Here is a 27,107-nt window from a genome sequence, read left to right on the forward strand (position 1 = left end):
TCAGGGTCATGAGTTTGAGGACCACAATGCAGGAAGATTTTACTTTAAGAAATAAAATAAGGGATCCCTGGGTGGTGCAGTGGTTTGGCGCCTGCCTTTGGCCCAGGGCGCGATCCTGGATACCCGGGATCGAGCCCCACGTCGGGCTCCCGGTGCATGGAGCCTGCTTCTCCCTCTGCCTGTGTCTCTGAGCCTCTCTCTCCCCTGTGACTATCATAAATAAATAAAAATTAAAAAAAATAAATAAAATGGCACAGCTACTTTGAAAAACAATTTGATAGTGTCTCAAAAAATTAAACACAGAGTTACCATATGACCCAGTAATTCTGCTCCTAGATATCTACACAAGAGAAATGAATACATAGCCCTACACAAAAATCTGTACACAAATATTCATAGTGCCATTATTCTCAATAGCCCAAAAGTTAAAACAACCCAAATAGCTACCAACTGATGAGTGAATAAAACGTGGCATACCCATGTAATAGAATATTATTTAGCCATAAAGAGGAGTTAAAATCTCAACAGAACTGTTGTTTTTAAAAAATAATGAAATACTGATTCATGCCACAGAATGTTTGAATTCGGAAAACACTATGCTAAATGAAATAAGCCAGCCATAAAAGGCTATATATTGTATGATTCTATTTCTGTGAAATGTCTAGAATAGGCAAATCCACAGAGAAAGAAAGTAGATTAGTAGCTGCCAGGGGCTGGGGGAGGGGGAGGGGGTAGGGGAGGGAGGATACAGAATGATTGCTAATGGGTACAGGGTTTCCTTTTGGGGTGATGAAAATATTCTGGAATTAGATAGTGGTAATGGTTATACAACTTTGTGGATATGTGGAAAACCACTGAGTTGTACAATTTTAAAAGCTTGAATACAGTGCTATGAGAATTATAGCTGAATTTAAAAAAAGATTTCTTGGTAAGGATGGCTAGAACATGCACATAGCTTTGCTTCCTCTCTCAAATGACTTTTTTTTTTTTTTTTTTTTTTTTTGGTAAACTATAAGAACAAAGAGGACAGAAGAGAAAACAGCAGCAGAAGTTTGGAAGCTGGAGAGCATGTATGGACTAGTGGTAACTACCATAGCAGACCCCCAAAAACTAAATTTTAAACCTGCAGCTAGAAAAGCTGAGAAGCCACCTATTTACATGGAAGAACAGGCTCAGGAATTGGGAATTTAGGTAACTGGGTGGGAGTAAAGGTGGGACTAAGAAGAGGAGGATTGGTTGGAAGTCTGTTCATGGAACAGTTGGATATCCCCTTCCTCTCAGAGAAGACTGGAAGTTTATCCCCAGGCCTGGTAAAGGGCATAGGCTGGTACTAAAGCTAAGAGTCCCAGCCTTCTCCCCCCACTCCCCCTCAGTTCTCAGAATGCTAAAAGGCAGGCCTCTCCTTCCAGGTAATACATGGAAAGATCCTTCTTTGGAGAACATGACCGTACCAGTAAGAATGACCTAAATATTCTGACATTGGGGGTTCCCCCATAAACAGATAATGCTATAGGGAAGCCCTCAGTGGTTAAGCCCTATTCATAGATTACAGCATCCATTTGGTCTTTTAGACAATCAAGGATCATAGAACCTCTGAAGAAAGCCTCCAACATAAAAGAGAATGAACTAAACAAATAACCCAAACCCCCAAAAAACTCCATGGAGGAAACAAATGGCTATGACTAGCCCTAGGGACATAAAATATGATACTGTACCCATGAAAGAAGAATAGGATGCTATAAAGATATAAATACTCTTAGAAGAAAAACACAGCTATTGAGGATTAAAAGTACAAGGGCAGATATTAAACAACTGGTAGATGGAAGATAAAGCTTTTTTAAATCTCTTAGAAAGATAAATTTCCTACAAGGATAAAAAGAAAAATCAGAAAGAAGAGATAAGAGAATTAAAGACTAGTCTGGAAAGCCTAACAGTCAAATATCAGAGTTCAAGAAATAAAGAATGGAGAAAGTCAAGGGGAAGAAATCATCAGTGAAATAATTCAGTATCATTTTCAGAACTCAGTTTCCAAATTGAAAGGGCCCAGTGAGTACCAAGGAAAAGGCATAAAATAATTTCAAACAAAAGGACATCATGATTGAGGTTTCAGAAAAATAGTGACAAAGAAAAGATTCCACAAATTCCAAATTTCCAAAAAGGAAAAAAACAAATTATATACAAAAAGAAACAAAAAAAACAAAACAGGAATCACAATGACTTTGGACTTCTTAACAGCAACCCTGGAAACCAGAAGATAACGGAGCAATGCCCTCAAAAGTCTATGGGAAAATGATTCCCAACCTAGAATCTTTACTGAATCAAATTATTAAACACATTAAGGATGTCATTAAAATATTCTCAGACATTCAATGTCTCAAAAATTTTCCTTTCTCAGAAAACTTCAGGAGGTTATACTCTACCAAAATTAAGGAGTTCACTAAAAATAAGAGAAGATCTGGGACATGGGAAATGAAACTCAACTTGTGAGAGGGAATGGGGATTCCCAGAAGGGTGGCACACAGAAATTCTAGGAATAAAACAAAACACCTACATCGGATCAGGCCCAAAGGCTCTGAAAGATAGCTCTTCAACATGACAAACTTGATAGAGAAAATTTAGATATTTTTTGAAGAGTATGAGATTAAATTGTGATAATTTCATAGAAAATGAAGTAAATGAAGGAACACTTATGCACTCTTGGTGGGAACATGAACTGGTGCAGCCACTCTGCAAAACTGTATGGAGGTTCCTCAAAATTTAAAAATAGAACTACTCTATGATCCAGCAATCACACTACTAGGAATTTACTCCAAAAATACAAAAACAGTAATTCAAAGAGATAACATGCATCCCTATGTTTATTGCAGCATTATTTATAATAACTGAACTATGGAAGCAGACTAGCTGTCCATCAACAGAGAAGTGGATAAGAAGATAGAATAGAAAACAATGGAATATTATTCAGCCACAAAAAATTTAAATCTTGCCATTTGCAACAACATGGATGGATCTAGAAAGTATAATCCTAAGCAAATATGTCAGTCAGAGAAAGACAAATATGATTTCACTCATATGTGGAATTTAAGAAACAAAAGAAAATGAGCAAAGGAAAAGAAAAAAGAGACAAATCAAGAAACAGATTCTTAACTATAGAGAACAAACTGATGGTAACCAGAGGGGAGGTTGGGGATGGGGATAGATGAAAGAGGTAATGGGGATTAAAGACTACACTTAGCATGATGAGCCCTGAGTAATGTACAGAATTGTTGAATATTATACCACTGATACTGGGATCCCTGGGTGGCGCAGCGGTTTGGCGCCTGCCTTTGGCCCAGGGCGCGATCCTGGAGACCCGGGATCCAATCCCACGTCGGGCTCCCGGTGCATGGAGCCTGCTTCTCCCTCTGCCTGTGACTCTGCCTCTCTCTCTCTCTGTGACTATCATAAGTAAATTTAAAAAAGAAATTAAAAAAAAAATAAAAATAAATAAATAAAAAAAGAAAATATACCACTGATACTAATATAACATTGTATGTTAATTGTACTGGAATTACAAGAAAAAGAAAAAAAACTAAAAAAAAAAAAGAAAGGGCACCTAGGTGGCTCAGTTGGTTAAGTGTCTGTTTTTGGCTCAGGTCATGATCCCAGGGTCCCAGGATTGAGCCCTGCATCAGGCTCCCTACTCAGTGGGGAGCCTGCTTCTTCCTCTCACTCTGCTGCCTCCCACTGCTTGTGCTCTCTCACTCTCTCTCAAATAAATAAATAAAATCCTTTTTTAAAAAAAAGAAAGAAAATTAAGTAAATGAAAAACCAAGATAATTATTAAGTGTTGGGAAAATGAAAGTTATATAGGAAATGAATAGTAATCCTAGCACACTGTAGCTCAAATTGAATGCTGTATACGTTGTCATAATATGGTAAACTTTGAATGCTAATTATACATAACCAAATATAAAATAGAAGCATAAGGGATGATGAGAGGACAGAAAGAGTGACACAGAGGGACAGAGGATGAAAAAGGGCTAAATCTTCATCTTCCACTGTGAAAAACCAGCCAGATAATATATAAATTTAAAAATCAGGAAGTAATACCGGAAGTCATTCAGAGATACAGAGATAAATATCAAAAGAATTAGCTAAAAAATATTTGAGGGACACCTGGGTGGCTCAGCAGTTGAGCATCTGCCTTCTGCTAAGGACGTGATCTCGAGTCCTGGGACCGAGTGCCACACTGGGCTCCCTGCATGGAGCCTGCTTCTCCCTATGCCTCTGTCTCTGCTTCTCTCTCTCCTGTGTTTCCAATGAATAAATAAATGAAATCTTAAAAAAAAAAATAAAAGTAACTTTAAAAAAGTTTGAAATAGGAAGGTGAGGAAATGCTATTTTTCACGCAAGCCTTATAGATGTATTTGATTCTTTAAATATGTAAATTTGTACCTTTGATACAAAGTAAAACTAAATTTAAAAATAAAGAAAAAAATGCATCAAAGTCAATTGATTCTAAGCTGATTGTGAAAACAGAATGGCAGTCCAAATCCTCTCCCTTATGAAGCAACTTTAGGCTAAGGCTGAGGATGACCCCAAAGACCAACCTGGCCTTGCCCAGAGGGGGCTAGAGGCTAATTCTAGCCAGGAGGGTGGACTCCAAACCTGAGTTTCCCCAGGGTAAGCAGGAGAGGGGCTCCCTCCATTTTTCTAACAGGGTAAGAGGTCCCAGTTGTCACAGGCCCCACTGCCCAGGGAAGGAGTCCTGTGCCACCTGTCTCCTTGCATGGGGGAAGTGAGATAAAGTGATGGAAAGCAGGGAAGCTTGGTATCTGATACACCCTTAGAGGGATACAGGTTAAAGCAGGATTCATCTCCCCCATTGTTCAGGTGGAGAAAGCTTGGCTCAGAAAGGGGAAAAGAACTGGCCCAAGTTTGCACAGTGCTGAGACTAGTCCTGCAATTAAACAAAAGAGCTCTGGGCAGACTTTCTGTATTCACATCCAAGTTCCAATAGCTGGATCACGGGGCAGAGGAAAAGAAAATACAAGTAGGTGTGTTGGAGACATTTTTTTTCCAGAAAGCAAGGAAATGCTTAAAGACTACTGGGATATGTCAGGATCCAGGATGTGGAGTGACTGGGTGGCTCAGTTGGCTGAGAGTCCAACTTTTGATTTTGGCTCAGGTCATGATCTCAGGGTCATGAGATAGAGCCCCACATCAGCTCTGTGCTCAATGCAGAGTCTGCTTGATTCTCTCCCTTCCTTCTCCCTCTGCCCCTCCCCAGTGCTCATGCTCCCTATAAATACATACATACATACATACATACATACATAAAATCTTTATAAGGAGATTCCTTAAAAAAAAAAAAAAAGATAGATCCAGGATCCAACTTGAATGGGCACCTGTTAGCCAAATAGGGGACAATTTCAGAATCAATTAGAATAATTTAACTTGCCTCTTTAGAAGAAACTATAGTTCAATCCCAGTTGATAAAGAAAATTCTTTTTTACAGAAGAATGCAAGAAAACTAACATAAAATAAAAGATAGAATTAGAAAATCACCTTTTTATAACTCCAGTGTAATAGCTGGTTCAGGCAAGAGCCACCCATGGATGCCAAAACCACGAGTTCAAAGGTTGGAGGGGGACAGGATACCCACACACTGTAGTATCATCCCGAAGGTCCTTGCTGGTTGCAAAGAGGGAAAGGCACTTTACAATGATGCAGTCTTGCTGTCACCACCAAGTGATCAAACTTAGCATTAACAACAGTGGGATAACCCTACATTATGTTTCCTAATGGGGTGTAATATTCTGCATCAGGTGAGAAATATCTTTGCTAAAAAAAATCATTAACCTGAATTTATCCTTAAACCTAAGTTCCAGTTTATAGTAATTAGAGGGATAGAAGAACAAGTTAAATGACACTATGAGGAAACAAACAAATTCAAAGACAGTCTGCAAGACAGTGACTGTTATCATTAAAGAGTCAACGCCATGAAAAAAGTGTGTGTGTGTGTGTGTGTGTGTGTGTGTGTGTGTGTAGAAGGTTTTATATTTTAAAAGATTAAAGAAATGTAGGAGTACCTGGCCAGCTCAGTCAGTGGAACATACCACTCAATCTCAGGGTTGTGAGTTCAAGCCCCATGTTGAGTGTAGAGATTACATAAAAACTAAAAAAAAAAAAAAAAAAAAAAAGATGAAAGAAATGTAATACCAGATGCAATTTGTGAATCTTGACAAGATTCTGGTTTGAAAAAAAAAAGCTATAAAAAGACATTTTTGAGAGATTGAGGAAATTTGAATCTGGATAGAATATTAAGAGGATATTTGGGATTTATTGCTTTTCTTAGGTGTGATAATGAAATTCCTTACTATAAGTGAATATCTTTTTGGGAGCTGAAGGCTGAATGAAATACTTGGAGGTGATATGACATGATGTTTGCAACTTACTTTCAAATAGTTCACAAAAAAGATACAGATAGATAATAGATATATTAACAATAGTTGACTATAGATGGTGGGGTATAGGAATGATCACTTTTCTATATGCTTGAAATTTTTCAAAATAAATGGTTGGGAAAAAAGGCAATTGTATACAAATCCTATATAGGAACTGTGTTGGGTGCCAAGAAGACACCACATTCTCATCACTGTTATATTGACACTTGTGGGGATAGTGGGCTCTTTCGCAGCATAGGCACATAATATGTGCTGTAATCTTTGTTGGACTTTCTCAGTAACTATCAAAAAGTTTTTTGGTCTTTTTTCACAGGAAAAAATTCCAGCTCTACTACTTACTAGATGTGTGATTTTAAGCAGATCACTTCCTTTTGCCTCCATTTCCTCATCTGTAAAATAGGCATACAATAGAATCCATCTTATTGGATTTCTGGGAGAATTAAATGAGTTAATACACATGTGCCTGACACAGAGACTAAGTGTGCAGTAAAATTTCGGTAGCTCTATGATTTTTCCTGAAAACTTGCTAAATCTGAATCAGGGACCCTGTCTGTGTACAGAAACTTGGAGCTGCTAAGCAAAAGAAAGTAGCAAGCATGTTTGTTTGAGCATGTTTATCCTCCCACCTGGGACCTTCCTGGGAGTCTCATAGTGTACACGTCAAGCTGGTTAGTTGAAATGCCTCCCCTCCCCTGGTCTCAGTACTCCAGGCTCCAGAGGTATGAGCTCCTGCCAGTTCACTTGGGAAAGCCTGGGGGTGGAGTCTTCCGGGACATCAGGCCCATGTTGTTCTCTTCCTTCGTCCCTAAATCCCTGACAAAGAAGAGCTGCCCCAGGTGGCAGGCACGCAGTGCATGTCCAGCGCTGTCCCTACCACACACGGCCCAGCCATATTTTGGTGTGGGGCTTCAGAGGATCCTAGTACCCTTGGGCCATGAACACAGAGCCAGGAAAGGGGCTCTTTGTGGGGATGGAGCAGATCTGGGCTCCAGTCTATCTGCTACAGACGCTCCAGGCAAGTTACTTACTTTACTTCTTTCATTCACTCGTTCAATAATTATTTATTGTACATCTACTTTGTGCTAGACACTATCCTGGGTATTTGGGCTTTATTAATGAACAAAGCAGAGAACTATCTCTGCCCTTACAGAATTTACATTCTACAGGAAGATAAACAAGTAAACTATATTATTTGTTAGAGAGAGATGAGCAAGCTGGAAAAAGGTATTGCTGGGGCAGGTGGATGAGGGCAGGTTTCAGCACTTTATAAGTGCTGGGATGGGCTTCACTGGCAAGGCCAGATTTGAGCATAAGCTTGAAGGAGGTGATGTAGTTTACCAAGCCCATGTCTGGGGAAGAGGGTCCTCAACAGAAGGAAAAGCCAGGGCAAAGACCTCATGGTGGGGATGTGCTTGGTATGGCCGAGGAAGAGCAATGAGGCTAGTGTGGCTGGAGTGGAGCCATGGAGCTGGATAGTGAATGGACGTAAGGTCAGTGATGTATGCAGCCAGACACTGCGGCTATTTTCATGACTTTGGCTTTTACTCTGAGTGGAAATATCAAGAGCCACGGGAAGTCTTTGAGCACCGGAGTGCTGTTATCTAATTGTGTTTTAAAAGAGCTACTTGGAAAAAATAAAAATAAAAAATAACATAAAAAATAAATAAAAATAAAAAATAAAAGGGCTGCTTGGGCTGCAATGCTGAGAATCTGCGCAATAGGGACAGAAAATCTCCAATGATTCGTGGGACTGCACTGAAGGTCTAAGGAGAGCCTGGATGGAAAGCACTTTGTAACAAAAAGCCCTGAATATAGTCCAACGCTTCTGGGAAAAAGAGACTAGCTATTCTGTTTCTTCCCACCTTACCAAAGGCACAATTGAGCAAGGAAAGGATTTGACTCACCCAAGGTCAGATGTTCTACAACCAATTTAGGATCTGGAACTCCCAGACTCTTCTCCCAGGTGCCATCTGGCAGGTAGGTAAATAGCCTTTGGACTTGTGATCTCAGCTAGTGCCTCTGAACAGGACTGACTGAGTAGTCCTCCCCTATGATTCAGTCACCCAACAAGTATGTGCTAAGCACCGGTTCTATGTCAGGCACTAGGATACAACGGCATTTGAAAATACCTGGTGAAGGGATCCCTGGGTGGCGCAGTGGTTTAGCGCCTGCCTTTGGCCCAGGGCGCGATCCTGGAGACCCGGGATCGAATCCCATGTCGGGCTCCCGGTGCATGGAACCTGCTTCTCCCTCTGCCTATGTCTCTGCCTCTCTCTCTCTCTCTCTGTGTGTGACTATCATAAATAAATAAAAATTAAAAAAGAAAAAAAGAAAATACCTGGTGAAGGCTGAGCCCCAGTCTCTGGTGGCACAGAAGTCAGATACCAATCAGAGACTAGGCGACCAGTGGCTGGAGTTAAGCTTAGGGATCAGGAGTCAGTCTGTGGCTGGGGTCAGGTCACAGCATGAAGCTAGAGGCAGGGAGACCAGTTAGAAGGCCGTAGTGAAGTCAGACTAGAGAGGCAAGGCCTGGTGGAGCCTACGGCTGGGAGCATGGAATAAAGGGGACGAAGAGTAAGAACATCAGGAGGAAAGTCCACGGGACTTGGGCCAGTCTGGATATGGAGAAAGGGGTGGGACCAAGATGCTGCTGAGCATTCCTACGTGGGTGACAGGGAAGATGATGTCATTCACGGAAATAGGAAGTCCTTAGCACATTTGAGGAATAGAAAGAAACGGCATACGTCTGAGCATTTTGAGCAAGGGGGAGAGTGGTTTCAAATGTTCATGGGATAGGCAGGGACCAGATCATGCAGGCTTGGGTGTTAGTGGGTATTATTTCAAAACAGTGGGAAGCTAGCAGAGGGTGAGAGGCAGGAAAGGGCTGCTTTTGGTTTATGTTTTAAAATGATGTGTGGCATATAGATTTAAGGGGAGCAGGAGTGGAAGCTTGGAGACCAGTTAGGAATGAAGTAGCTTAGGTGAAAGATGGTGATTTCCGGTGGTGGTGGAGATGGGGAGAAGTGGATGGATTCCATAGCTGTTTTGAAGGGAGAGATGTCAGCACCAGCTTTGGGAATGAGATCACTGATGGTGCCTGCGTTTGGGGCACAATAGATGGTGGCATTCATCAAGATCGGGAAGATGGGAGAGCACATTCTGTGTCAGACAGCCTCCAGAGTTTGGTTCTGGCTATGTTGTGTGACACCCACATGTAGACATCCAGTAGATGGTTGACAGTACCAGACTGACACTTAAAAAGAGTGAACGTAGACATCTGTAAATGATCAACTCGCAGATGGTTTAAAACCATGGGACTAGGGCTGACCTCTGGGGACCCTCAACATTTAGAGACTGGATGGAGGAGCAGCCCTGACCATGGTGGAGGAGCCATCAGGAAGAAGCAAAGCCAGGAGAGGGTGCACTCACAGATGCCAATAAAGGAGTGGAGGAGGAGTGTTAACTGTGTGATACCGCTGCCAGGACAAGGTGGAGGAGGAGGCCCGTTGGGCTTGGTCACGTGGAGGCCATGGGAGACGAAGACAGGAGGTCAGTGAATTGGGTTGGGGGGTGACTGGGCGGAGAAGTGGTGCCAGCATGCAGGGGGAGCAGGGAGGTGGGGGGGCAGCAGTTGAAGAGGACTCAGGTCACGGTTTTTGAGTATGTTTGTGGAGGGGAATGACTCAGGAGGGAGTGGGCAGGGGCTGATGGTGCTGAGGGGTCCTGCCGACTCCTACACAGCAAGTCCTGAGGTGCTTCTGCAGAAGCTGCCCCTCCAAGCAAGGCCGCTCTGTCACCCAGCCTCCTTCCCAGTGCCTCCCGTCTGTGGCAGCCAAACGAGCTCCTTGACACGTCTCTTCTGCTCCTCGGGACTCAGCTGTCCTGCTTCTGCACCGCAGCTCACTTCCCAAGTGCTGCCACCAACAGCACCATCCACTGGATTTGAGGAAAAAGTGGCACTTCCTGGAGTACACCAAGGCCTTCAGTCCTGGCTTTCACTCCCTCTTGGTGTCTCACCTCTTTGAGTATAACTGACTCCCACATGGTTTCTCATTGTATTGTCACAACAGCCCTATGAGCCTCAGGGAGATAATGAGATCTATAAGTAGGCGCTAAGCGTGCTGGTAAGTGGCAGGGACTTGAAGGCAGGTCTGAGTTATCTGCAGATCCCATTCTCTTTTTTTTTTTTTTAAGGACAGTCTTTTTTTTTTTTTTTTTTTTTTAGATTTTATTTATTTATTAATGTGAGACACACATGGAGGGGGAGAGAGAGAGAGAGAGAGAGAGAGAGACAGGCAGAAGGAGAAGCAGGCTCCATGCAGGGAGCCTGATGTGGGACTGGATCCCGGGTCTCCAGGATCACGCCCCAGGCTGCAGGCGGCGCTAAACCGCTGCGCCACCGGGGCTGCCCCTAATTTTATTTTTTATTTTTTATTTTTTATTTATGATAGTCACGGAGAGAGAAAGAGGCAGAGACATAGGCAGAGGGAGAAGCAGGCTCCATGCACCGGGAGCCCGACGTGGGATTCGATCCCGGGTCTCCAGGATCGCGCCCTGGGCCAAAAGCAGGCGCCAAACCGCTACACCACCCAGGGATCCCTAGATCCCATTCTCTTAACTACCATGTCATGCAGCCTCCACAGACCTCTTACTCACTTCGGCCAGTCATGGTGAAGACCATGCCTCCTGTACCCCTAATTCCCATGGGATAGATTTGAAAGGCAGATGGGATCCTTCCCCTATCTTTGTTTCATGGCGGCAATTTCTACAATTACTCTCCAGACAAGCTCAGTATCAGTTCACCAGGCTTCTGTCCTACCCAGGAATGACCTCTTTCGAGCATTTCCTCACATCCCTGATGTTTACATGCCTCCAGGGACAGAGAGCTCACTACCTCCACGAACAGCCTATTCTAAGCAGTATGATAGCATAGCTATCCAAAACACGGACTCCAAGCTTTGCACAGTGGCAGTATCGGAGCCAATGAGGTTTATCCACGGAGCGATTATTGCTAATCAAAACACGGACTCCAGGCCACATTGCTGTGGGTGAATCTCAACTCTGCTACCTACTAGTGTCCAGTGCCTCAGTTTCCTCATCTGCAAATGGCAATGATAGTTGTACCCACTTCCAATTGTGATTATGAGGATTAAGAAGATGCTACATTTAAGCTGCTTGGTAAGCATGTAATACATCTCAGCTATTAACATCATCATCACTGTTTTTCCTGAGGGAAAGCTACAGCTTACCTTACTATAGTCTCCACCCATTGGGCCCTTGGAATAGAACCCTCTTCGGCACTCTCCTGCGGTTCTGCAGTTCTCAATTTTCATTTTCTCCTGACGCAGGGTTTGGATTTGTTTTTGTTTTTAGGGTTTTTTTTTTTTTTTTTTTTGTAAGCCCAGTTATTCATCATGCAAACATGGTTTTCCTGAGATTATTTCTCTTTGACAGAGTCCCTGGTTGTTTGCCAGGCAAGCTCAACATTGCCAAATACATAACTAGGGTGGGAGAATGATAGCTGAAGGCTTTGCCTCCTCCCCTGGTAGGCCCTCTTGTTGGCTCTCAGGCTTTTGCACTCCCTGGATTTGGAATCGTGTCAGTGGGGGCCCATAACTGCATATCTACCATCAGGGCAAGATTAGGTGATGATGAAGAGCCCAGATTTGGGAGACAGACAGAGCCAAGTTCAAATTCAGACTTGTCTGCTTATTTGCAATGTGTGATCTTGGCCAAGGCACTCAGTGTCCCCAAGCTTGAGCTTCTTCATCTGCAAAAATGAGGATAACCACCTTGCTTACTTCATCAGGTGCTATGAGCATGAAGACAGTGCGTATAAAACACTCAGCACAGTTCCTACCTCAACATGTGCCATGAATATTCTTAGGGCTGTGTTGTCTAATAGGGCAGTCACTAGCCACAAGTGGCAGTTGAAGCCTGAAATGTAGCTAGTCTAAATTGAGATGTGCTGGATTTCAAAAACTTAGTATAAGAAAAGAATGTAAAATATTTTAATAGTTTTCATATTATTATGTTGAAATGAAAATATTTCGGATATATTGCATTAAATAAAATATAATTACTGTTATTTTTTCTACTTTATTAACAGGTTTACTAGGAAATTTGAAATTACATGTGGCTCAGTTTTGTGGTTTGCATTATATTTCTTTTGGACAGTTTACTATTACAGCTGAGCTTTTGTTGTTTTTGTGGGGGTGATGGTGGTAATGGTTGGGTTTTTTCTTTCTAGTAGAGGAGAAAAAAAAATAGTACAACTGGTTTTGGGGTATTTGAATTTCAGCAGCTGTACCTGTCTCTTATAGATGGTATTTGAGCTGCAAGGGCTCTTTGGAGATTAAGGAGATCCAATCTCCTCTGTAAAGATGGGGAAACTGAGACCTACTCACAGGCCCATGGGATACGCCTAGGGCGGACCTCAGATCGGAACCCGGACTTCCCCATTCCAGCAGGCAGCTTCCTGTTAGAATGATGCTGCCACCTGGTGGTCACCCATGAGTGAGTGCTCTAACAAGGAGCAAGACTTGGCTGCCATCTACTTCCCTGTTCTCTGCAGAAGCTAGGACAGGAAGATCCTCTTTCTCCACCTCCTTGCCAGTCTGCCTGTGACCGGCCCCAGCATGCCAGGGGTATGAAGTGTGCAGGATTAAATCCCAGCTCTGTCCCTTTCTCGCCATGTGCCCCTGCACAAGTCACTTATCTCTGATCCTTGGTTTCCCCATGTGTAAAATGTGGATATTAACAATACTTACCTCAGAGTGATTACATGAGGCAACACCAGTAATTTGAGTCAGTAAATATCTACAAAGCACCACCACTTATGCACTGTTCCTGGTACTGGGATATAGCAGTGAGACTAAAAAGTCCAGTGGTTTTCAGGGTGTGGTCTTTAGACCACAGATAGGCAGCAGCACCTGAAAGTTTGTTAGAAATGAAAATCTTCAGGCCCCCATCCCAGATCTACTAAATCTGATACATGCTCAAGGTTGAGAACCAGCAGACTTAGACACATAGATGTATGTATCGGGTGGAGTTGAGTGCTATGAAAATGGCAAACAAGTGGTTAAATATCTTGAGAATAATAGCTGGAGGGGGGTGGGGTAAGTATGGAATGCTAACTGATCGGTGGTCTGGCCGAGCCTGTCTGATAAGGTGACAAGTTCCAGCAGAGATCTGAAAGCAATTATTTAGAGAAAAGGTTAAAGGGTATGCCTTTTGTTCTTCCAGACACTTCCTATATTTATAGTAAGTCCTGGGGATATAATACAGGTGACTATGGTTAATATTTCCAAAAGATACTTCCTGCAAATTGCACACACAGATTCTGCTTACATCTCATTGGCCACAACTTAGTCATATGAACCACACTTAACTGCCTGAGGAGTCTTTTTATTTTTATTTTTTTAAGTAGACTCCATGCCCAGCATGGAGCCCAACACAGGATTTGAACTCAAAAGATCAAGAGTCGGATGCTTAACTGATTGAGCCACCCAGGTGCCACTGAAGTCTGATCAACCGTACATCTAGCTAAAAATTGAGATTCCTTTTTACAAGAGAAAATGAAAAAGAAAAAGCATACTGGGAAACAATGGTCTCTGCCACACTGAGAGATTCTGATGTAACTAGTTTTTAGGGGCCTGGTTTATACTTGTATGCCTCCAATGATGGGGGGATTCCTATCTCACAAAGCAGTTTTATTCCCTCTTTGAACAGCTCTTTTAGAAAACTCCTTAATAACTCAAGTCTACCTCTCTACAACTCCTTGCTGACTGCCACCACCACCGCCACCCGCACTGCAACCATGCCACCCTACACCATCATCTACTTCCCTGTTCGAGGGCGCTGCGAGGCCATGCACATGCTGCTGGCTGACCAGGGCCAGAGCTGGAAGGAGGAGGAGGTGACCATGGAGACCTGGATGAAGGGCTCACTCAAGGCCTCCTGTCTGTATGGGCAGCTCCCCAAGTTCCAGGACGGAGACCTCACCCTATACCAGTCCAATGCCATCCTGTGACACCTGGGCCGCTCCCTCGGGCTCTACGGGTAGGACCAGCAGGAGGTGGCCTTGCTGGTTGTCGTGAACAATGGTGTGGAGGATCTCCACTGCAAATACGCCCTCCTCATCTACACTAACTAGGAGGCAGGAAAGTATGTGAGGGCACTACCAGCTTACCTAAAGCCTTTTGAAATGCTGCTGTCCCAAAATGAGGGGGGCCAAGCCTTCATCGTGGGCAACCAGATCTCCTTTGTGGACTACAACCTGCTGGACTTGCTGTGGATTCACCAGGTCCTGGCCCCCAGCTGCCTGGACTCCTTCCCGCTGCTCTTAGCCTATGTGGCCCACCTCAGTGCCAGACTCAAGCTCAAGGCATTCCTGGCATCCCCTGAGCATGTGAACCGCCCCATCAATGGCAACGGGAAGCAGTGAGAGCTTGTGGAACCCTGGGTGGGAAGCTGAGGAGCTGCCTGACTTCCTTTCTCCCTGACCAATAAAATTTTCAAGTGAGAGAAAAAAAACAAAAACAAAAAACCTCCTTCCAAAAGGCCAAATCCTACAACTTTAGGACTACACATGATTCATTGCCCCTCCTCCCCAAAACAGATTGACCAATATTAAGTGTCTTTGGACCACTAGGGTCAATGGCTCCCCTGAAGCAATGTCTTGGGAAAGGTTTTCCTGATCTTGCATTAAGAGATTGAAAATGACCTTGATAGTAACCTCTTAGATGAGAGGGAGCCACATCATCCAGGTCAATGAAAGTTAACTGGAAGGCTAGTGCTCTCACTCAGGCACAACAGGAAGGAAGCAAAGCAGGAACGTATTCAGTTCTAATCCCATTGGACTTTTGTAATTTCTTTTTTAAGATTTTATTTATTTACTTATTCATGAGAGACACAGAGAGAGAGGCAGAGACCTAGGCAGAGGGAGAAGCAGGTTCCCCCCACAGGGAGCCCAATGTGGGACTCAATCCTGGACCAGGGCTCATGCCCTGATAAAAGGCAGATGCCCAACGACTGAGCCACCCAGGCATCCCTGTTTTGTAATTTCTTTAGATTTTGCAGTTCAGTAATTCTTTCTTCTCTTGGCTCTAATCTGCCATTGAACCCATCCACTGAATATCTAATTTCAATAACTAATGTATTTGGTTCCTTTTCAGACATCTGATTACTTTTATTTTGCCTACTTTTGGGTTCCATTGGTTCTTTAAATATTTCATATGTAGTTGTATTTTGTTAATTCTAACGTGCAGTCTTTGTGGTATATAAATGTTTGTTGACTTGTTTGGGTACCTATTTTCAAGTGTTGGTATCTTTCTTGGGGGGAGGAGGGCTCCTATTTGGTTGAACCTTATCTGTGGGAACCCAGAGGGCCTCAACTGTGGTTCTTTCCAGACTTGCTTTTACTTTTTGACTAGAGCACAGAACAGTCCTACTCAGGACTAATTAGTCCAATCTCAGGACTTCTGGCTTATTGTGAAGGTCAAGCTCAGTGCCCTCATCTGGAGGCTGAGGACTGAGTTAAGGGCAGAGCCTAAACCTAACTTCCTGGCACGGACTTGGTATTTGCCAGGAGGGCTACCCCAACTTTCTTTGCCTAAGAGCTCTGTGTTCCCTCAGCCATTTCTTATTAATGGACTTTCCCCCTCATTTCTTGAATGCCCTTGGAGATTTTTCTTTTCTTTCTTTTTTTTTTTTTTTTTTTTTAAGATTTTACTTATTTATTCACGAGAGACAGACAGAGGCAGAGGCAGAGGGAGAAGCAGGCTCCTCGCAGGAAGCCCGATAGGGGACTGGATCCCTGGACCGTGGGATCACAATCTGAGCTGAAGGCAGATGCTCAACCACTGACTACCCAGGAGTCCCTCCTTTATTTCTTTGAGGCACAGGAATGCATATACTTATGTTATTGAGGATCCAGAAAGGCTCTTTAAACTATCTAGTTTATAGAATCTGTTTAGTTTACAGAAGCGGGAAGCCCGTTCACCTATTCTTTCAGTGATTCACTAAACAAATCATTACTGAGCCTATACTTTCGAGACTGGGCTGAGGGCTGGGGTCGGAGACATTGAATGAGACCTACTTTGCCCTCTCAGAGTTCACAGGTTATTGGGGAAAATAGGCTATTAGAATGCAGGGGAACAGTGGTGGCACGTGGGAAATAGGGGTGCCATGAGAATTCAGTGAAGCACCTAGAGGGGCAGCCAGAAGGGGGACTTTGAGAGGGATGAAGAACTGACTCCAACAGATTAGCAGAAGACAGTGAGGTGGGGTGGGGGAGAGATGCTGAAGGAGCCAAGCTGGAACATGAGCAGACGACTGAAGGGCCAGAGAATTGAAAAGTGAAGGGAAGTAGGTATGACTTGGGCAGAGAGAGGGTTGTGTGTGGCTGGACCAGGTAACAAAACATGTGGTGTAGGGGTAGGTAGGGGCCAGAGGGGAGACAGGGAGGCTTGTTTGAGAGACTCCTAGGAGCTCAGGACAGAGAAAGGAGGCAGGTGGGCAGTAGGGACCATTTCTAGGGTCCTGGTTGAGGTTGCAGCTGTAGCTCATGGCATCAGGCTCACCTGCCAAGGCTGGGCTCTCATGATCCGTGTCACAGGTGGGCGATGGCTCATCCAGTCCTGCCCTGCATGCCTGTGGCCAACAGACTGCTCTGTTCCAACCCAAGCTGCGCAAATTGGCTCTCCTTGCAAACAAAACCCTGAAAGGAACTGCTTTCAAAGACCTGACTGACTGCATCCCTGGTTACCAGGAAACAGCAGGACAAGTTGCAAAGTCCCATCACAGGAAATAAAAAAGAATGCTCTAACAACCGCCAGCATTTTTCCACCAGGATTTCAGCCAGCTGTCATTCAAGCTCCTTGGCATAAGAACTCAACAGGCATAATACCAGTAGCTTCTTCAGAGCCTGGCACTGTGCTCAACACTTTAATCTTATTTTTTATAACCCATGAGGCAGCCTGTTATCATGGGAATTTTCATTAAATGGCCGAGTGGTTATTCCCCTCAAGGCGCAATCTCAAGTTTACCATTTGAGGGTCTATACACCATATCCTGCCTTAGAAACCAGGCTGTGTTAAGTACCTTCATTCATTTCCCTCACATTTTTGCTTTGTAATTTTAAACTTCCCCAAAAGTTATAAATATATGGCTTTTCTGTATGCCACTCATCCAGTTTTCCCTAATATTATTACACTACCACAAAACATTTGTCAAAATTAATAAACTAACATTGGTACATTACTAATTGAACTTCAGGCCTTACTCGGATTTTTACCAATTTTCACACTAATTTCTTTCTGGTTCAGGATCCAACGCTGCCTTTAGTTGTCTCTGTAATCTCTGGTCTTCTCTCATTTTTCATCACTTTTGATGACTTAAACCCTGTATTTTGCAGAACGTCCTCTAATCGCGTTATGGGTTTTTAGAAAGAGTACCATAAAGCTGAAGCGCTCTCATCTCCTTGAAGGAGTATAGCTGACCCCCGAAGGACATACAGGCTTGAACTGTGTGGGTATTCACATATGGAGTTTTTTGAGAGTGCTGTAAATGTTATGTTCTCTTCCTCAGAACATCAATAACTTTCTTCTCTCTAGCTCACTTTATTAACCATCCAACAGCGTAGCAGCCACCATCACAGGGCCCTATGCTAATCTTTTGCAGAACACTCCGTACCATCTGCTGCCACTGGGTCCTCGGAGGTGGATGCAAGCTTCCGGAGAGCAAAAACTTTTTTTAATCACTGATGAAAATAGGGCTTAGTGTGTATTTGTGGGGTGACTGAATCTCTATGTACTTTATGTACTGATGTGGAACAATCTCTAAGATCTGCCAAGTGAGAAAAAGCAAGATGCAGTAGAGTGTGCTCCCAATTTTGCACAGAAGGTGTGGGGGGCGAGTATACACCCACATGTGTTTATATATGGCTCAAGTCTGGAAGCCTCCTCTTCTGCTCAGACTACACTTGGCTCAACAGTTTCCACTCTGCTCCGGCTCTTTAAGAATTAGTCCATTTTTGGAACCAACATCTCTGCTTTCAAAACAAGGTCTCTAAGGCCTCGATCGGCTTAGATGATGGAGGCAACAATGCCACAACAAGCAGCGTGGAAAAGACCAACTGCATGCAGCACCGGTACCTTACCTCTCCTTAGGCTAGTCCTCCCAGGAAGCCACTTCACAGAACACAGGCTCACCCTGTCCAATGTCAGGGGCCTAACCAATCCCTCCCATGTTCCTGTTCAGCAAGTTATCTACATCCTTTCAAGTAATATATCTACTAAATGCCTCCTGCTTTGTCCTGTACCCGTGACTGCAGGTCAGTCACATGCATGCCCTGGTCATATGGAGTTAGGAGAAAGAATCAAATATCCCCAAAGGAGAGAAGACTAGAGTCAAAATAGCTTACACAAAGGCAATTTATTAACAGAAAATAGTTTGAAGAATCCTGTTCACAGACGGCGACCACGGCGACCCCCCTTCCTGCGGGTGCTATCGGAGGGGATGGGGGTGACATCCTCTGTGGGGAGGAAGAGAAAACATCATTACCTAGAGATGGATGGGAAAGAGTCCAGGCCTCCCTAGACCAGTGGTCTAACACACCAACAGTCAGTCCCGCTGCTCCCCACATGAATCTTCAGTATGTAACAGACATGGATTGCCCCATCTGGTGCTTCTTCAAAATTTCTAATGTGGTCTTAACTCAGTTTTCTGAAGGGAAAACTGAGGGTCAGAAAAGGCACTCAACTTACATGATGCCAGAAGCAAGTGGGAAATCAGCTTTCTGACACCCAGCCCACTGACTCTCTAGTGGAAAGATTCTCCTAACAGGGGCAACTAAAGACTCCCTCTTCTCCAATAGATAAAAAGTTGAAAATATTCTGAAAAAACAAAACCTTAAGATTTAAGGAAAAGGTCAGAACACTAGATGGAAGGGTGCTACCATGGGCACAGAAAGAGGGATTAACACCGTCTTAGGAGCTCTAAGGGGCCAGGAGCTCACAGGCATGAGGGGGCAGGCATTACAGACGTAGGGGACTCATTGGGATTCTCAACCATGGGAGTTGCTGTTCCCTGCATTCATTTTTCATCATCACAATGACTGGCATGCTCTAATACTTAGTAGGCAGGGACCAAGGATGCTGATGGTCCTATAATTCGGGGACAGACCATACAAAATGCCAGCTCCCTTAAGAAACACTGAAAAGGGGAGACAATTCATCTCCCTTCAGGTTCTACCAGCCACTGTCTCAAGCCCTGCACAACCAGGCAGTGTGGGAACAGTTCAGAAACCAAACTGTGCTGTCCCAGTACAGAAAGGAAGGTCAGCATTTACATCAAAGTGGTAGGGGTGCTTAGGGAGAAATTGTCACATGGTGCCCCTTGAGACCCCCATCGACAACCCAACCTGCAAATAGTCCTCAGACCAGGTACTGCATCCCAATGGTACAACACAAGCATTCTGGGGTCAATGATTCAAAGCAAATCCAAGCGCTAGCTAGAGGGGGGTACTTACCAATCCGCCCAATCTTCATTCCTGAGCGGGCAAGGGCTCTGAGGGCTGACTGGGCCCCAGGTCCAGGGGTCTTGGTTCTAGGAAATGAGGATCTACATTAAGAAAAGCTTTGTCCAACTTGTCACAACCCTCTAGTTCAGGAATCTGCAACTTTTTGTAAAGGGCCAGACAATAAACACGCAAAACTTACTGGGCCATGTATGCTTCCTTTTCATACTTTCTGGCCCACGGATCAGTTTGTGCTCTGCTCTGCCTGCAGCCCATTTAAGGGACTGTCCTTCTTGCCAAAGGCTGTAAATTTTTTTTTGGTGATCTGTCCATTTCTAGCTCCTCCTTTCCCCCCAAACCAAGACACTAGCATCTCTCCAGAGGACCATTTTATCGGGTCTACTGCCCACACAGAAATTTTTTTTTTTTTAACATTAAACTCTATGCCCAACATGAGGCCTGAACTCATGACCCCAAGGTCAAGAGTCATGTGCTCTGTTACTGAGAAAGCCAAGGGCCCCCTTTACAGCAGTCATCTTTAAAATCCCCAATCTCTTGAGCACCTGGGTATCTCGGGTGGTCAAGCGTCCAATTTTTTTTTTTTTAAGATTTTATTTATTTATTCATGAGACACACAGAGAGAGGCAGAGACAAAGGCAGAGTGAGAAGCAGGCTCCATGCAAGGAGCCCAATGTGGAACTTGATCCCAGGATCACGCCCTGAGCCAAAGGCAGATGTTCAACCACTGAGCCACCCAGGCATCTCAAGTGTCTGACTCTTGATTTCAGCTCAGGTCATGATCCCAGGGTTGTGCCGAGGATGGAGTCTGCTTAAGATTCTCTCTCCTCCTGTCCCTCTCCCAACTCCAGCCTCATGTGTGCTCTCTCTCTCACAAAAACAAAACCAAACCAAACCAAACCAAACCCCAGTCTCATCAAGTCATTACTATTAAAAAGTTCTTATGCTCCCCCCACCCTCTTTGGCTAAAGTCCAAATCCTTACTGCTTCAAGATCTAGCAGGAACTTGCTCCTCCCTATCTCTCTGATCACACTTCATGAAACTCTTTTCCCATAGATGTGCCAAGTTCATTCCCACTCAGACCTTTTCCCTGCAGGTTTATCTGGCTAGAATACTCTCTCCCTGCCCTTCCTTCACTGGACTAATTCCTGGCACAATATTTAGGTCTTAGATGAAATGACACTTTATCACTAACTCCCATCCCTCACACTGTACTTCTTGCTTCCCAGCACTTGCCACAAATGGAAAGCACACGCTCCCCTACTCAGGCTGTTTAAAGTCAGATTCTCCTACCAGCCTAGGCATCTCTACACAGGAAGAGTAAAGGCTACAGATGACTTTTTCCATCATTCTTTTCTAGTGCCTAGAACATATCAACTATGCAGTTCAGTGCTCAGTAAACACCGTAAGTTGGGGAGGGAGGGAGTAGAAGCAGTGGTGCAGCAATCAGCTACAAAATACAAACACAAAATGTCTTGTGCAAAGTCACAAAAGAAAAACCAAACCTCAAATCCAGGTGCTCTGGCACCCATGCCCAGGGATCTCACCATCCAGCCCCTGCCTTATGTACCTATTTCCTCCTGTGGCTCGGAGTTTGATGTGGAGAGCAGTGATGCCCAGCTCCTTGCACCTCTGGGCTACATCCTGGGCAGCCAACATGGCAGCGTAGGGAGAAGACTCATCTCGGTCAGCCTTCACCTTCATCCCACCAGTTACACGACAGATGGTTTCCCTGGGAACAAAAGCTCACAGTCATTTCTCTCATCCATCAAGGATCCTGAGTGCTTATCCCATCCTACTGAGTAAAGAGTGCCACAGTTCAGGTATGGCAGAGGATGAAGGTCAACTTGAACATGTATCATCCTTTTTCTTTTTTAAAGATTTTGAGTACAAGCAGGGGGGAGGGGTAGAGGGAGAAGCAGATGCTCTACTGAGCAGGGAGCCCAATATGGGACTCAATCCCAGGACCCTGGGATCATGATCTGAAGGCAGACGCTTAACGGACAGTACCACCCAGGCACCCTGCACACTCCTTTCTAACAAGATTGCTGTGGGTCCTGCCCTGATGGGGTTCAAAGGCTCTAAATAACTGAACGTTGTATTGACAATATAAATTTACCTTTGCATTTAATCCTACCAATTACAGGAAGCCAGAGTGCCTCAGAGGTTGAGGGTCTGCCTTTGGCTCAGGGTGTGATGCCAGGATCCAGGATCGAGTCCCACATCAGGTTCCCTGCATGGAGCCTGCTTCTCCCCCGGCCTGTGTCTCTGCCTCTCTCATGAATAAATAAATAAATAAAACCTTAGGAAAAAAAAAAAATCTTCCCACTTGCTCGATGAGACAGGCACTATTAACCTCACCTTATATAAGAAAACCAAATTTGAGTGACTTCACATGTCACTAAAACTTGCTAATAACAGCCAGAACCTGTATGTAGAGCAGACTTCCTGTCCACCCCTGCTCCTACAAAGTATGAACAGATTAACGATTCAAGAATTACACTTTAGAGAAAATGAGTGGGAAATGATCAGAAGAGGGAGACAGAACATGAGAGACTCCTAACTCTGGGAAATGAACAAGGGGTAGTGGAAGGGGAGGTGGGCGGGGGGTTGGGGTGACTGGGTGATGGGCACTGAGGAGGGCACTTGACAGGATGAGCACTGGGTGTTATACTGTATGTTGGCAAATCGAACTCCAATAAAAAAAAAATACAAAAAAAAAAAATCTCTCTCATAATCCAAGTGCCTGGGAAATCACAATATTTGTGGCCAAACACCCAAACACATTTCCTTATCTGAACATTCTATTTAGTTCTTCTAAGAGAATCCCATTAGCCACCCAGTTCCAGGGGCATTTCTTCCCCCAGACCCTTGCCAGTGTGGTCTGTGCCTCTTCACCCAGGTACTCACTTGCCAGAAAGATCAGTGACATGGACAAAAGTGTCATTGAAGGATGCAAATATGTGGCAGACACCAAACACATTTTCTCCTTCAGCAACTTGAGGTCCAAGGCTGATGACCTGTTCTTCCTTCTTTTCCTTCCCCTTACGAGGTGCCATTTCTGAAAGGAGGAAAAGAATCCAACTTTAGTAATAGACGAGATGTTGCCACAATCTTCTTCCCGGCTATCAAAGGAAATCTCCAAGTTTTGCTCCTCTGTGTCGTGTCTCCCTCCACCCTGATCTGTATAATCTCATCCCTGCCTAAAACTCATTTCTCCCTGCATTTAGGGGGCTTTTAATTGATGGCTGAAAAAGCAAAGTACTTTGAGATAACCCTTCTCCTGAATTTACCAAAAGCTCAGCTCATAGCATTTATAGGAAAGCAGCTTAGAGTTCTAGCAGCAGATTGTAAGTAGCCCTCAAATTTTTAAGAAGTGGGCCTCAAAAGCATGAACATCACACTGGCTTCGGTCTCTGGAGACCTTTAAGTTCAACTGACCACTCTGCAAATCTAGGCCAAGCAATCATCCCTGGGCCTTACTGCCCTCAGTATACCTCCTGAGGAATTGCTGATAACTTGTTCTTGGTGACATAGCAAGTCAGCTGCAGAGCAGAGAACCAAGTTTAGGGATTCCTGGTCTACATCTCACAATACTTCTGAAGCCAGGACTGCTTCTGGTTTCCTGCCCTCCCCTCCACCCCCCATACCATTTACAGTTTAGGCTCAAAAAAGACTGTAAGACCACATCCAAAAAGGTTAGCGCAAGACCAAGGCCAATAGCCTACCCGTAAGTGGTGACACCTGCTGCCTAAACTCTGCACCAATCCCTTGGCTTAGAATCAAGGGTCCCTTACCCACATATCCCTCTAGCTCCATCCCCTATTCTATCCTGTGCTCCACCACATCCCTCCAAAAGCCAGTTTAAATGCTATCTCTCATCCTCTGATAACTAATCTCCCGCTATCCTCCCACAAACTGACTAAAACCAAATTCTTAAACTTTTCCTAGAATGGAGCACTGAAGGCAATATCCAACATCCTCTTGGAAGGCTAAGAGAAATGCCCCATCCCTGAAACTCAATGTCAGCGAAACCAAGTTATAACTCTAATCTGACGAGGCCGGCAATGGAGGTGCAATTACACCGTCACAGGCCCTGGGGGAGGCAGACACTAGAGCAGGAGGAAAGCAGGTGAGGATAATAACGTGGGACCAGGGATCCCTGGGTGCGGCTCAGCGGTTTAGAGCCTGTCTTCCACCCAGGGCGTGATCCTGGAGTACCAGGATCGAGTCCCGCGTTGGGCTCCCTGCATGGAGCCTGCTTCTCCCTCTGCCTGCGTCTCTGCCTCTCTGTGTGTGTGTGTCTCTTGTGAATTAATAAGTAAAATCTTAAAAAAAACAAAAACAAAAAATAACGTGGGACGCTAGGAGAGGACCACTTGGCCATCAAAGCCTCGGCCCTCCAGGCCCTCCAGAGAGTCAAGATTCAGAGCAATTTCCTAACGTTTTCAGAAGACAGGAGACATCAGAAGGGCTGGGTGACTTAGGCTGTACCCCTCCGGAGGGCAGACGCGGCCTTGCCCAAGTCTGTGAGGCCAGGCTGAACCTCAACACCAGTCGGACGCCCAGGCCCCATGAGCCGCGCGCATTCCAGAGCTGGAGAGGGCACTTCTGCTGCTCTCCCGGACGTCCCCAGGGCCTTCCTCACGGGTCTAGTGAGGGATCGCAGGAAGCGCCACCAGCGCGGGCCTCGGGTGTACCCAAAGGTAACTTCCCGCGCCCAAATTGGATCCAGCAGAGCCAGAACTGTGAGGAGGGCGCCAAGGGCGCTCACAGGAAGTGGAGCTTCAAGCTCTGCCGGGAGGAGCCCGGAAAGACTCCGGCAGATCTCAGCTGAGGAAGCACCAACACCAATGCCTCCAGCGGCCCCTCCGCAAATGCCCATTTTCCCCAGCCCTCGGCGCCCCAGAGCGGTGCTGACAACGGCCCTCGGAGGTCACCTGAGATTCACAGACAGCGCTCAGCCCGCGGCGATGCGCACTCCCTGCCCCCCTTCCGGCTTGGGGCAGCGCGCCCTAAGGCTCCGCAGTCACCGCGACGGAGGGGGCACCCAGCACCGGGCCGTTCTTCCCGATTCCCCCCGCGAGCTCCTCACTACGCCCCTAGGGGACCGGGGCCGCCCAAGCGGCTGGCGGAGTACAAGTGACAGGCCACGCCCGACGAGGGTCCCCGCGCCCTCGCCACCCCGCCCGCTGCGCGGCCCCTACCGGGGCCTTTCCGGCTGGAGCCGTAGCTGCACTCACTCCCCTCACCCCCACTTCACAGGCCCCTCCTGGGGGGAAGCCCGCCTCCTTCCGAGACAAGGCGCGCCCCTCGGGCTGCGGTGGGCCGGCCGCGCCCCTCTCGCCCGCACCTCACTCGGCTGCCACCGAAGCCCCCCAGCTCCACGACCCCAGCCCCGATGGGCGGCCCCTGCCACAGGATGCTACTCGATTGTCCTCGCCCAGGCCTCCTACCTGCGCGTCTTCTTCAGACTCCGCTACCGGAAAGAGAGAGCGGGAGTGGGCGGGGCGACGGGTCACGTCCGCATCCCCGGAAGTGTACGCCTGAGGTCACGCCGCGAGGCCGGCTCCCGGAAGAAGCCCGCTTTGAGCGTTTCCACGGAGTTGAAGACTCGCCCTCGGGAAAGGCGGTTCACTTAAGAAGGCACCAAAGGAGGCGATGTCGCTGCGAGCGGGTCGGCCTCGGAGGCTGCACGAAGCAGCGACATCTACTGAGTGACGCGGACCAGTATGCAAAGATAGTCGCGGCCGCGGCTAGACGGACTTCCTGTATCCTGACCCCGGGCCTCGTGCGCCCGGGGGCAGCAGCGCTCCTCGTGGCGTGGAGGGTAATAACAACAACAACCGCGATCATCAGAGACTTGGATCTCCCACGTGCACTCGGCAAAATAAGAAGTTATTTCCTATTTATTGTATACTAGCTCGGGCTGAGCAATTTTTATGCATAGCTTCATTGAATCCTCACAAAATTATCAACTAGATAACGGTTTTGATTTCTCTTTTTACAGATAAGGGATCACCGAGATCACACATTTGTGGCTGATTTAGAATTCTGACTGCAAAGCCCATATGTTTAAAATAGCCACTTCCATATATCTCTCTAACATATGGAAGAGAGAATGTATAGATGGAGATATGGGGAAGGGCCGAGAAGTAGGTTGTGTCTGTATGTGTGTGTGTGTGTGTGTGTGTGTATTCTGAATGGAGCCATCAGAAGGTTTTGAGCAAAAAAATGACAGAATCTGACTTCTGACTTAGTAAGATCATTGAAGATGCTCTGTGGAGATTAGACTCCCGATGGGGGTGGAGGTGAGGGGCTAACATAGAAGGAGGGGTTCGGGGGAGCCCTGGTGGCTCAGCGGTTTAGTGTCGCCTACAGCTCAGGGCGTGATCCTGGAGACCTGGGATCGAGTCCCACGTCAGGCTCCCTGCATGGAGCCTGCTTCTCCCTCTGCCTGTGTCTCTGCCTCTTTCTCTCTCTCTCCTCTCTGTGTATTCTCATGAATAAATAAATAAAATCTTTTTTAAAAAAATAAGGAGGAGTTCCACTTTAGAGGGGAGAGATATTAGTAGCTGTGACTCAGGTGGCATCAGTGGGGGCAGAAAAAAGCGATCAAAATTTGATTATATTCTAAAGATCCAACAGGATTTCTTGCTAGATTACACATGAGGCACAAGAGAAAGAGAATTGTCAAAGACGATTCCAGCGTTTATGGCTGGAGCAACTGGAAAGATGGCGTTGCCATCAGCTAGGTTGGAGAAGTCCGAGAGTGGAGTAGGTTTTGGGGGGAAGATTGGATGCTCAATCTTAGGTCCGAGTTTAAGGCGTTTTTTGCACATCAAAGTGGAGATGCCAAGGAGGTTTTTGGGATAGATGAGTCTGGAATTGAGGAGAGGTGTTTTCAGCATCTAAACATTACTGGAAATCATAAGACTATTGATGACCACTGAGGGACTGAGTGCAGATAGAGAAGATGTCCAGGGACTGAGCATCAGACCGTTGGGATAAGAGAAAGTGATAGCCAAGGAAAAAGAAGCTGAAAACGGCAAGATGGGAGGAAAACTGAATATGGGTGAGGGGGTGTCCAGGAAGCCAAGCGAAGAAGAGGAACTAAGGA

The 27,107-nt window shown here is 45.6% G+C and overlaps 1 protein-coding gene and 1 pseudogene across 1 annotated transcript; one reads left to right on the forward strand and one right to left on the reverse strand.

Moving 5' to 3' along the window:
- Positions 1 to 14,091: 14,091 nt before the first annotated feature.
- Positions 14,092 to 14,988, forward strand: LOC121488194 (annotated as a pseudogene).
- A 3,877-nt stretch (positions 14,989 to 18,865) lies between these two features.
- On the reverse strand, positions 18,866 to 25,593 carry RPS14 (ribosomal protein S14). The gene is made up of 5 exons (XM_041747538.1): positions 25,444 to 25,593; positions 22,898 to 23,048; positions 21,558 to 21,719; positions 19,981 to 20,057; positions 18,866 to 18,984 (listed from the first exon to the last, which is right to left on the reverse strand). The coding sequence occupies exons 2-5, from the start codon at positions 23,044 to 23,046 to the stop codon at positions 18,917 to 18,919; spliced, it is 456 nt and encodes a 151-aa protein (XP_041603472.1). The 5' UTR covers positions 23,047 to 23,048; positions 25,444 to 25,593; the 3' UTR covers positions 18,866 to 18,916.
- Positions 25,594 to 27,107: the final 1,514 nt, after the last annotated feature.

This window comes from Vulpes lagopus, chromosome 3, assembly GCF_018345385.1.
Source record: "Vulpes lagopus strain Blue_001 chromosome 3, ASM1834538v1, whole genome shotgun sequence".
NCBI lineage: Eukaryota > Metazoa > Chordata > Mammalia > Carnivora > Canidae > Vulpes > Vulpes lagopus.